Source organism: Embiotoca jacksoni, unplaced genomic scaffold (assembly GCF_022577435.1).
Source record: "Embiotoca jacksoni isolate LCO1_2020_lvr unplaced genomic scaffold, fEmbJac1.0.p SCAF_4, whole genome shotgun sequence".
In the NCBI taxonomy this organism is placed as follows: domain Eukaryota; kingdom Metazoa; phylum Chordata; class Actinopteri; family Embiotocidae; genus Embiotoca; species Embiotoca jacksoni.
This window is the reverse complement of record NW_027185392.1, coordinates 10,186,041-10,198,641: the sequence shown is the minus strand read 5'-3', so window position 1 is coordinate 10,198,641 and position 12,601 is coordinate 10,186,041. Positions and strand designations below refer to the sequence as shown.

Here is a 12,601-nt window from a genome sequence, read left to right as displayed (position 1 = left end):
TAGATTAAGCTCTCAATATTTACATCATTAGAGTGACACAGCATAGTTCTGTTGCATATTTGCCATGAGGCCTTTTTTTGCTTCATAATTGACGAGGACAACAGTCAGAGTTTCTCATCCTTTGTTCTCGGGGCCCGACAGGAAGTCATTTGATAAGCAGGTGGGGTCGTATGGGTTCCTAAGACACACAATGTGTTTGATATAGGCCTAAATTCTAAAAACTGGTTAATCTATGTCATGATTTCTGTTCAAGATCTATTCAGATATTTCTCTGCCCTCATAAAAATACAGAAGTAGGATATTTTGATGACAACTTGACTGCTCTAATGCAGGAATCCAGACAATTTTGAGATTCTGAAAAAAAAGATCATTGGCCACAAAAGGTTGAGAAATCCTGGGTTTCATATTCAGTGATTGTAATTTTTTTTCAAATTTATACTCATGAATAATCCTTACCCAAAAATGTATTTTTACCTCCATATTTGTACATACTAAAATAGAATTTCATATCAATACAACATTAACAACACCTTGTTAGCAAAATGGCCCTCTTAAGAGATATTACATATCAGTCATTCACAACAACACCCCATTTATATTCATGGTTTGAAATTGAGATTGAATCAGTTTGGAAAATGCTGTGACTCTCTTTGCATGACGTCAGATAATTCACTGTGTCCTTTAGAGCAGAGGTCTTCAACAAGGGGTCCGTGACCCCTACGGGGTCCGCGGAGGTATTGCAGGGGGTTGTGAAAGTTTTGGTTGATTAGACAATTTTTCAAATATTTTTTTCCCCCAATTTTTTTTCTGCAAATTTAAATACACATTAACATGAATCCAACATATTGTAGCGAATGGATAAATGGAGTGTAGCAAGGTTTGTGCTACCGGGGTCTCTCCTGGACACAGATGACACTCTCGGTCGTACGTTCGGGTGTAAAATGCCTTTTTTTGCCCGGTCCATACACCAATGTCTATGTGCAACCGCTTCTCCTCTTCCTCCTTCTCCCTGCTCCCTTTATAGGGGAGAGCTCATCAGTCCCTATTTGGCTCAGCTGTGCTCATTACACCTGCCCGGCACCGTTCCCTGAACCACTCCCCCCACTCTCTACCCCCTGCAGCTGAGCTAAACCACACCCCGCCACCACATGGAGGCTGAAGGTGTTATCTTTCAGTGAGAAATGCACACATTCAGCGATACACAGGAGTTCTTTCAAGTTGGGCACTGGTTCACTCACAGCGCGAGACTAGCCTGGACCTGTCCCTCCAAGCCTCCTGCACTCCTCCAGTTTAATATAAAACAAAATTTTATACTGCATTGAGTTTGTGAGAAATAATGCAACTGAGAGCCATGTTTACAAGCCCAAAGAAGAAGAAGAAAAAATATCTTGAGAAGCAAATATAAAAACACAGATTTTTGTCTGGCTTTGTTAACACTAAACATACAAAAGTTGTTGCGTTTCCTCTAAAGCAGGGGTCTTCAACGTTTTTCAGGCCAAGGACCCCCAAACTGATACAGAGACGGAGCAGGGACCCCCAACTATATATTGTAATTAAAATTTACATGCATTCTTCCCAAATAAATGCACGACTTGGAAAACTAAAGCAGTGCCATTATCACAATAATTAATAAATCCCTTCCAAATGATGCTATTAGTCTCCTGGCTTTACTTTCCATCAAATTTCATTGAAATGAATTTTTTTTTTTTTTTTTTTAGGTATCTTGATAATTGACAGACAAACAAACACATCCAAAAACTTGTACAAAAACAAAGTTAACCAAAACCAGAGAAAACTAAAATAAAAGACAGCATGGAGTCATATCCTACTTGCTGCCTAGTTAAGGTGATTGCTTTTGGGACCAAATCCTGTAACTTTTTTTTTATTTGACACTGAAGATGAAGAGAAAACTAGAACATATATTTCATTAACAGCTAACTTAATTATCCCTAATAACTCCTTCATGGCAGAGCACAGTCACTAACAGAGAGCTCTAATAAAAAGTGTTAAATAAAACTCAAACATTCTTCTGTCCAGCTACCGCCTGGGCGCTATAAATTTTGTTGTGTCATGATATTAGACTAGAGATTGTCTTAGATTTTGGATATCGTTACATCGTGATATGACATAAATGCATGTTGTTGTTTTTCCCCCGGATTTAAAGGCTGCATTTCAGTAAAGTGACGTAATTTTCTTGATCTCTCTGTTCTATTATTTAACTTTACCTGTTTGGTCATTATATTATATTCACGTTACTAATGATTATTTATGCAAAATCTCATTGTGTAAATATTTTGTGAAAGCACCAATCCCTACAATAGTATTGCAAGATTGAGGTTTGATCAAAAATAATATGATATTTGATTTTGTCCATATCATAGTCTGCTGGTTGAAAGTTGGGACATACACTTACATTTTGTAATTCATTTTCAGCAGAGAATAGGTCTGTACAATTTTGTAACACAGTTTCTCAAAACTCTACTGCCCCTGAGAACTTGAGTTAGACTCTTTTTCATTCATATTAGCTGGGTGCATATGATCTGAGACCTTAGCACCAGTCTCATTACCCATGCTTGTGTACGTCGGGGGTTAAATATCACGTTGGAATATCACACATGGACACATTAACAAAAAAAATTGAAAAAACAATATCACCACCATCCAACAGTCATGTATCGTACTGTCTGGTTGTCCATTATACTGTTGAAATTTCAGCTGGAGCTGAAAAGTAACAGTTTGGCACAAGGTATGGATGTCGTCGTTCGTCGTTGTTCTACTCATATCTGAGTATTCATGACCTTTTTGATGACGTTTCTCCATTCACAGCGGTTTTGAGCTTTGATGTAGCAGCTATAAATTGATATCTTTGTGAGAGTTGTAATTCCATCTGTCCAGCAGAGTTTCTGTCTTCCTCTGCTTCTTTTCCCTTCCACATTACCAAACATAATCAGCTTTTCCAGATTGTCTCCTTCACACCTGGCAATGTGACCAAAATATTGCAGTTTTTGTTTTGCAACCACTTTGAAGAGATTCTTTTTTTCTCCAATTTCAAGCAGAACACTCTCATTGATCCTTTTGGCTGTCCAAGGAATGCACAGAAGCTTTTTCCAAATCTCAAATGCTTCAATTTTTCTCTGATTTGCAGCATTGATAGCCCAAGTTTCGCATGCATATATTGCAATCGGGAAAAATCAAGGTGGAGACCAGTCTGATATTTTTTCTTTTGCTGATGCTTCTGTCCTTCCATATCTTGTTCATAGCAGATATTGATGATTTTGCCATTGCAAGTCTGCGTTTTATCTCAGTGGAACAACCACCTTGGTTCGATATCATTGATCCAAGGAAATTGAAATGGTCAATTACTTCAATTGCGTCGTTTCCTGCATGAATGTATGGATGTATTATACTGCATACTGTATGTATATTTATAATGTAGTATTTACTATGATGTAACATTTTTACCTTCCCCCTTAAAGAGTGATTGTTTTATAGTAAATCTATTTGCTGCCATTTCGCTGCACCTTTACTGTGACCTGTTGATATTTCGGTGTAGTTACTGTTTGAAACATTTTGACCTGACGACGACCCCGTATGTAAGAAAATGTTCGCTGTTGGTTGGATTAAGATTTATGGATGTAGGGTCACTGTTTTTCAACCCAGACCCATCATTTACAGTCATGGATCTTACACCCCCCCAAGGTGTGTCCAGACTCAACATTAAGTAGTGACTACCCAGTATGACTCTACCTTTAATGTCCACAGACAGACAACAGTAGAGAGGAGATGGCCGAGAGGCACATAACAGTAATCTGGAGTTTGTGGAGTTAATGCATTTTGTTAGGTAGCAGGAAATATCTGAACAGGTTGCAAAATCTACTCTAAATAACACAGGATTAAATTTCACTTTGCTTTCTTTCTGAATGTCTGATAATCTGCTTCATCTGCAAGCTGGTCTCTCAGCACATTGTAGTTTATTGTCTTTGCAACACCTGTGCAAATGTAGGTAAATTAAATGGATGATTTGTGATGATTTGAACATTCCCCACAAATTGGTGTAAGATGTCATGTAAATGTTGTGTAATTAAAGTGTAAATGGTGAAACTGTTCAAGCCCATTTTTCTGATTAGTGTTTAAAAAAAAAAAAAAACTCTGTAAATCAATAATTTGAATAGAAATGAAGATGTAAAATACAGATTAGTAGGGGTTGATAATATCCATTGTAAGGTGTTGACCTCACTGTGTAATGTGCCGTGAGATGACATGTTGTGATTTGGCTATAAACAAAATCAATCTGCATTGAACTGTAATACAGTTGACAATGTCTCATTATCAGTTGCAGAGATACAAAGTGACAACATTTTTGGACTCTTATTCAATGTGGGGCCACATTGGATGGACTCATCTCCCCCAAGGCCGGCTCCTGCTGAGCCCCCTCCGGTACCATTCTTACACTCACGCTGCCGCCATCTGTGGTGCTCGGGTTCACGCGGAACTTCCTATTCACTGGCTGTATGGCCCTGAGAAACTGCCTCTTGAAAGTCTCATTGAGGATAATGTAGAGGAACGGATTGATGCAGCTGTTAGCATAGCCCATGCTAATGGCAATGTTGTAGGCATAGGAGAAAGCTAGACTCGGCTTCTGCACCCCCAGGTGGATGAGTTGGAGGATGTAGTATGGAGCCCAGCAGACGAAGAAAGCCAGGCATATGGCCACTGCCATTCGGGTCACCTTCCTGGTGCGCACCCTTAAACTCCGTGGAGGCAGTGGTGCTACACTGGTGAACATGTGTTGGAGGATCTTGAAGAACACCAGGCAGATAATAGCCAAGGGTATAGCAAAGGCCAAGAAAAACTGATAAAGTGTAAACCAATATGTATCTGTAACTGGATCAGGCAGGAGGAGAGCACAGGCCACCTGGCCACCTGGAAGAGGCATCAGGCCAGCGTACATCCACACAGGGATGATAGTGAGTAAAGACAGGCCCCACACCAGTCCAATGACCAGCACGGCCACGTAGGGCGTGCGGATATAGTTGAAGCGGATGGGATGGACCGTAGCTAAGTAACGGTCAAAAGTCATTGCAGTGAGGATGTAAGTGCTGACAATCTGACTGTTGGAGTCAAGTGCCGTCATGACTGTGCACATTGCAGCTCCAAAGTGCCAGGTACCATTGCCCAGCAACTGGTGGATGAGGAATGGCATCCCAAGGAGGAACAAGAGATCAACAAATGACAAATTTAGGATGAAGATGTCTGGAACAGTTTGCTTGGCACGACACTTGGTCTTCTTCATTATGGTGTACATGACAATACAGTTCCCTATGATACCCAGAAAACAGATAATGCCAAAGATGACGGGGAGGATGGCACCGCAGTGAAGAGCCCCAGCTTCAGCTGGAGACAAAAAGAGGAGGGAGCAGCAGTTGAATATAAAAAAAATATTACAAATTTAATTTACATTTTTAAAACATTATGCACAATTATTCAGTAATATATTGTATTGTACACAATACACTACATCTTTAAGTATTTTAATAAAATTTAATATCTCTATGTCTACAGTTATGTCACAATGTGTTATAGGAAAAGCAGCAGTATATGGACAACCCTTGGTGTCTGTGTGTGTGTGTGTGTGTGTGTGTGTGTGTGTGTGTGTGTGTGTTTGCTCGGCTCTTTTAATGCAGCCAAAATACATTGATGCCAAGGGGAAAATACCTTTGCAATGATATGGAAAGAGATTTAAATAGTTTGTGTTTGTTATGTATACGTTTAAAAGACAAAAACTTTAATATCTAAAAATAAATTAAAAATTACCCAACGCAGTGTGATTTTGATATTTTTTTATACATTTTCTTTTTGTATTTTATGCAAATGTATTTTATGTTTTTAAAATGCACATTTTTAAAATGATATGCAAATAATCCCATTTAGGCTATTGTACCAGACTGTTCAGGAACTCACTGCAGCCTAAATTTATGCAACAGGCTATGAAAGCTTTTAGCATTAAAAAAAAAAAAAAAAGATGAGTTTATTACGCACATAAAGTGTTGAACGATGGGAGCTGATTACACCGATCAATCGTTGCTCAAACTACCTGTTGTTGAATTGGAGCCTCCGATGGAATAGTTAGAATCGTTCGAGAAATCCATGGTTATATTCCAAAGTATATCCAAGTTCCTAAGTATATTCCAGTTTAATCATTGTGTTTCACTCTCAGCAGATTCAGTGCCCTCAGCGAGAATAGCTCAGCTCCTCCGTGAGAGGCTGAGGAGGGAGAGAGAGGGAGAGAGAGAGGGAGAGAGAGCATCATCACTTCCACGGAGCTTTGTGGTTTTGCGACTGCGCTGCAAATGCCTGTCAAATTGATAGTCGATAGCCTGTCGCTAATGAGTGTCCGTAGGTAAAATTGTTTCTTTGCATGCACAGTTTTACCGTGTTATCTCAAAGAAGGGATTATTGGATTTATGTGATCACAGATTGCATCCGTTATCAAACACGGCAATAAAAGAAAAAAAAAAAGAAAAAGGAAATGAAACATATTTCAGTTTGGCACTCAAGTTGAAAAATGTGACTTATGGTTAATAAATGTTGAATGGACAAATAACTACTCTGGTGGTCTGTTTATAGGCTCAGAATAACTGCAGAAAACAAATTTAAAAACTGCAGATTAAGAAGAATCGAATTCGTTTCCACTGTCTGAAAGCCATGTTGGATTATCCCTTCAGCCATTCAGACACCGGCCGTCGCTAATTGATGGGTTCATGAGTTGCAGAGAAAGAACAACAGGTATTTCTAAAGGGCTACAAATAATTTAATTGCAAATCCCCAGCAGGTTTGAACAGCCGAAAACAGTTCGTTTTCCACATTATACCACTAGATGGCCTAGTTGGCCCTCATTCAGACACATCACATGTCGCATTCATGAAAATTGGATGGGATCCGCGGTCTTCTGCCCTGAAAGAATGATTGATTTTGGAAACTCAGCAGAGTTTTTATTCCGAGGTAAGGGCAAATCATATCGTTGGCCGAAGGTGAAGGAAAACACCTTCAGTGTTTGTGTGTGTCTAAAGTGTCAGTCCACTACTCCTCCAGAGTAATTATATCCTGGGGAGGTTGGTATTTTATAGCCGCAAAAATATAAAACTAGCTTTAGGCTTAGTGCTCGTGAAATCCAGCGTGGGTGCATGGTTGTTGCGTGTCAGGGAAATATTGTGACATGCATCGTCTCAAGATAAGCAGCACTGCGAGAGCCTTTGATGGCATATAAATTACATGTGACGAATGAGAAGCTGTGAAAGGTTAGAGTTTAATTAGAAATCAGACTCGACAGACTTTTCTCTATCGTGGAGGGGTAGATATCCGTCTAGCACTAGGACCCAGGCAGGAAGGGAGGACAGAGGCTATAACGGCAGGCAGGAAGCTCAGCTGGGCCTCTTTCCTGCACACCTGAGCTCAAGGTGAGGCCAGACTTTGTTTGGTGGTGAATTTGATAGCCTCCCCTTTGTTTTAAAAGATGTGTCGAAAAAAAAAAAAAAAAAGGTTTCATAGTGAACAACTATAAATATGAACTGTGTCTTTTAGCTTTTAAGATAAAATAAAAGATTTGTTAATCAATTGTTATTTTTAACATGATATTAACTTGGCTTTTTTTTTTTTTTTTTTTTTAATTTTTTTATAAATAGTCTCCAGGCACCTGCATGTCCAACTGAGTGGAAAAGGCTTTGTTTCAGGCCTGGAAGGTATTTCTTTTTGTCTCCATTCTGCATATGGTTTGTAAAATGTGATTGTGATGTTTCTTTTGTTTCTTTTTTGTTTGTTGTTTCCTTTAATTCATTTTTTACCAGATACTTCTAAGAGAAGCTAGCCACTGTTCTTTTTCCACAATTTGTTAGGTCTTAATACGAAATTATTTGGGTTGTTTTTCTGTTTCATTTCCTACCAGTGTGGCTGTAGTTGAGCTGCCAGGGAGATCAAATGGTGGCAGTCTTGTATGCATGTTTTGTTTGAGTTTATTTAGCTGCAGCATATCGTAGTGTTGTAAATAAGTTTGGTTTAGTTCCAAATTAGTTTATTTGCAGTGGTGTTTCATTTTTCCTTGCCTACTTTGCCCAGTTATTTTTTTGTTGTTGTTGTATACTTTACTCTCCACCAGCCTCCCTGACAGTGCAGTCTCCTAATTTCCTCTTGTCCCTATACAAGACCTACATAGTCCTCATGATTGCAGTGAACTCGTACATCATATCTTTAGATGTCTACCTCACAGACCTTGACTTCCTCGACTGATTGAACACATTTAAAATGCATGTCTGTGGATATATCTCTGTCCCATTTTAGTCAATGAGGTGCATCACTATACTGCTTGACTCATATTTAGACTTGCAGCTCCCATATTCTTTTTCATAGCTTTTGACTGTTTAGCCTGACATCTTAAAGGTTCAATTTCAAAACCAAGATCACTACGAATATGATGGTAAATTGCTAGCTCTTGAAAGACCAGTTCACACAATAATGCATAATGTAAAAAATTAAAAAACTGATGTTTTTGACATCAGTGGTATTTGGTTTTGCACGTAGCTTTACTGCTAGGTTTTTGCGATATCTGCTGCCATATGTGTGCTACCGATATGATTGAGTAAAAATCTATTTGTGTGGCTCATGAACTGAAAAATTACCACATAAAAGCATTGCAACAATTCTGATTAAATGTTTACAGCAGTTTTCACCAGAGGAATCCCACAGGTTTCATAAAAGTACTTTATTCAGCCTAACTCCTGTTTGTGGCATTTTATGCCAGCCATGGCCAGACGCATTATGTTTTTGGTTGTCTGTTCTTCTGTCTCCTGTATGGGATGTCGGTACATTTTTCATTTTTAATCATTAATTTAAAATTTTACCCAATACAATCACAGTTCCACATCTGCTTAATGATGTCAAAGGCCAACAGCTGTCACCAAGCTTTATTGGTGTGGTTAGCTCAGCTGCAGGGAGTAGAGAGTGGGAGGAGTGGTTCAGGGAACGGTGCCGGACAGGTGTAATGGGCACAGCTGAGCCGAATACGAACTGATGAGCACAGCTGAGATGGAATGAACTGATGAGCTCTCCCCTATAAAGGGGAGCAGGAAGAAGGGAGGAACACGGTGGCACAGAGACATTGTTGTGTAGGCCGGGCAAATAAAGGCATTTTACACCCGAACGTGTCACTCTGACTGAGTGCGTCATCTGTCTCGAGGGAACCCCCACGGTAGCTCAGGCGTGCTACAATTGGAAATGTGTGGGCTATAGCTTGCTCTGTAGCTGTGTACCTACACCAATACCAAGGACAGAAGAAATGTGTCATGATTAGTTCCTTATAAAATTTGCATAAACATATAGAATTAAAGAGTAAATCCACTTTAAACTTTCAACCACTAAAAGGTTTTTGGCTTGGTGTCATACTATTTGATCAGTGTCCCCCACAGCTTGATATGTAATAGAAGCGGCAGTACAATAGTAATAATGGAAGAGAATCATCATTGTGAGCTGATTGGTTACTGCATGGTCACTCTTAATGTGATGCGTGCTTTACTATAAGTATTTGTCCTCCTGGTATACTAATATGTGACAGTCATCATTTCAAAGCTCTGATCCCACTTTGTGTTATGATATGTATTGTATATTTATGCAGTGACAGGTTTATGTGTAATTCAATCAAGAGTAGTGGGTGTGGAGGTGAACACAGGGCTACATGGATTTTAAATAGTACGTTCGACAAACTCCAGTTTTATGAGTAGGGGTGTAGTCCTCTATTGGTCTTTGCTATTGTTTGATAGTATTGAGGCTCCACCTTGGCCCCCTGAGACAGATCTTTTGTATACTTACGACCATTCTGCTATAAAGCCCCAGAAACCCTGTTGCTTGTCTGCCTTTGGAACTCGGCAACACTAGTTAGACCGGGACAGGGGCCAGCTGGGCCTACAGTTAGAGGGCTACGCTCGTACCCATAGAACTGGACTTGCGTCCAGTAACTACTATTTCTGCCCTCTAACAGGCTTCGCTATTTGTTATTTGTCTCGCTATTTTATTCAGCGAGACATTGTCAGACGACATCCGCAGCCTCGAGGGAAGAGTTCTGAGCTGCCAGATATAACCCAGCAGTGTGAAGGTGCAGGGGACTGGGACGCTGCAGCACAGATCCCTCCTACCTTACTTTGGTTCAAAATCATACTCCAAGCACTGCATGAAGTTGTGATGCCAAATCTCCAAGATATGACAAACTGTACAAACATGAAGGAGAAAGACCAGGATGCAGCCATGTAGATACTCGCCTGCCATTGGAACCTCAAAAGCTGCCACCTGTCACCCTAATCAAGCTCTCTACAAAAACTCTGCTTGACCGCTACCACCCTGACAACTTGTAAAAGTAACTCATGGACACACTTTTGCCAATACTTTATGTCCTTTACCTGCTTTCCTGGTCTCTTTTCCATCCAGAGCCCCCTATTTTAGCTCCTTGTCTTTTCCTCCATTCCTTCCCCTCCTCCTCAGGTGCTCCATTCCCAGCCTGATTTATCATTCATGATATCAACCTATCCTGTTTTGTTAGTCTACCGCCACCTCTCAAACTCATCTACTACAAACATTTTTTTTACAATAAGCTGTGTTTTGCTGACCCATCCTCTCTCCCGTCCTGTATCTGCTCATGGGTACACAAACACGACCTGACAAGTATGTCCTCATCAGTTTGGTATACCTTGACTTTTTCTATTGTACCACAGCAACATTGATATTTCTAGTTTTGCGAGCAAAATCTTGCCAACTATCAGATGTATTGCCACAAAACTTGGTTTGGACATCCTTGCCTACCTCAATGAATTGTAGTAATAAAATGTTTCCATCAACTGTCATCAGATCAAAATGATCATTTTTACAGTGATTTCCTTTATAATAAATGCTTGCAACAGTTTCAATTTGGGTTAAGCGCTAACAAATATTTGTATAGTAAACATGCTTAATGTCAGCCTCACATAGATAGCCTCGCAAGGCTGCCAGTTGGTCTGTTGACTCGAAGGTCTATATTTTGGTCCCTGTGCATTTAGGTCATGTCCAAACCCACTTTTGCCAGTTTAATGGCAGATAATCAGCGCACAAAGAAAGGCGATTGGTTCAAAAGGGTTGTACTTCTAGTACTTCTTCAAGTTAATATGTCTGAAAAACCAACTTGGCAGATTGTTACTATAATTGCGTATTTGCCAAGTAGTAGAAAAAAACTTTGTCCACAGAGGAAACGGATCTGCTTGTGTACAGATTGATATACACAATAATTCCACAATTTAATCTTCAAAATGTTATTCTTTTCACGTCTGTGTGTTGCTTTGTGTCCCTATGTGTGTAACAAGCAGAAGGTATGTGCCTTGAATACCTGCCTGTGCATATTAATGGAGCTTCGCGGTAGTTCAGGCAGGCATGAGTCTGTCACAGGCCCCTTCCCTGTCCAGTCCTACAAAGGCTTCAGTCCGCCCTTCTTAATTGGTGCGCTTTAAATCCGTGCACCGTTCAGTCATTCCGCCTGCTCCATACTCTACACATCGCTCTTCAACCACAACAACAACTATGGAACCGCCGCAAATCTGCTCTCTTATTGGTCAAAGCGATCTTTTTAACAAGGTAATTAGAATCAGTATTTGAGCATCCGTTTTTACCTGTTGCCTACCAAGCAAGTATGAGCATCCAGGATTTGGTCCTTCGTCAAAAGTTGACTATCTGTCACCCAAGGGGCGACCCAAGGGGCCTCGATGGGGCCTCTTCAATTGTCATATCCAGCCGCTGTTCAGCACAAATCACCAAGAGCTTTTGATTTCTTCCAGCTACTCCTGTCAAATCCTTCAGTCCGGTGCAGCCTCAGATCCAGGCACTCCACAGCTCTTTTTGCCCCCCTAATCCCTCAGCCCACCCGTTCCTACAAGGAAAGTTAAGGCCAAACCTTACACCTCGCTCCTGCCCCTGCACCAAAAAGGCCACACTCATCTTCCTCCGCCCTATGTTATAAAAATGTGGAACTGGAACCGGAACCAACTTGTTTTGTATTTGCTGTACCGCTTGCTCTAGGCTGCTCTCCCCTTTCTGCTGTCTGTCTTGGTGTGTCTTTCTGTTATGCAATCACTTTTGCTTGGGACTCAGCTTATCCTCTCTCATTTCATATAAACCAAAAAATGTGTCAAAGCACCACACACACACATTTATAATCACAAATTAATTCATGGCAATATCTTGGCCATTGTGGGTCAAAGCCCTGGAGTCATATCCAGTTATATTGTGGTGCTGCGACTCAGATGTGTGTCAGGCTTAGATAACGTATCATACCGCTTCATCACCTGTTAAAGCCTAAGGTGTCTCTGATGTGAGGTGGCATCTCCTCAAAGACCATATTCAACTCAATAGAGCTCCCACAGAAGAAACCGATGTGGTGAGTCACCACTTCTGTGTGTGTGTGTGTGTGTGCGTGTGTGTGTGTGTGTGTGTGTGTGTGTGGCGCGCATGCTCATCATTTCAGTATGCTCAAGTTTTAATTACTTCTTGAGGCTTTTAAGGGAGCTTCTGTTTAGTCACACAGCTCCTGAGAGGA

The 12,601-nt window shown here is 40.4% G+C and overlaps 1 protein-coding gene across 1 annotated transcript; it reads right to left on the bottom strand.

Moving 5' to 3' along the window:
• Positions 1-4,372: 4,372 nt before the first annotated feature.
• On the bottom strand, positions 4,373-6,174 carry mchr1a (melanin-concentrating hormone receptor 1a). Its single transcript, XM_069167420.1, has 2 exons — positions 6,095-6,174; positions 4,373-5,394 (listed from the first exon to the last, which is right to left on the bottom strand). The coding sequence occupies exons 1-2, from the start codon at positions 6,147-6,149 to the stop codon at positions 4,373-4,375; spliced, it is 1,077 nt and encodes a 358-aa protein (XP_069023521.1). The 5' UTR covers positions 6,150-6,174.
• Positions 6,175-12,601: the final 6,427 nt, after the last annotated feature.

Excerpts from the sequence above, each read along its gene's own strand:
- mchr1a (XM_069167420.1), bottom strand. The coding sequence starts at position 6,149 with ATGGATTTCTCGAACGATTCTAACTATTCCATCGGAGGCTCCAATTCA. Across the intron at positions 5,395-6,094 it reads AGGCTCCAATTCAACAACAG|CTGAAGCTGGGGCTCTTCAC; the intron begins GTAGTTTGAGCA and ends TTTTGTCTCCAG.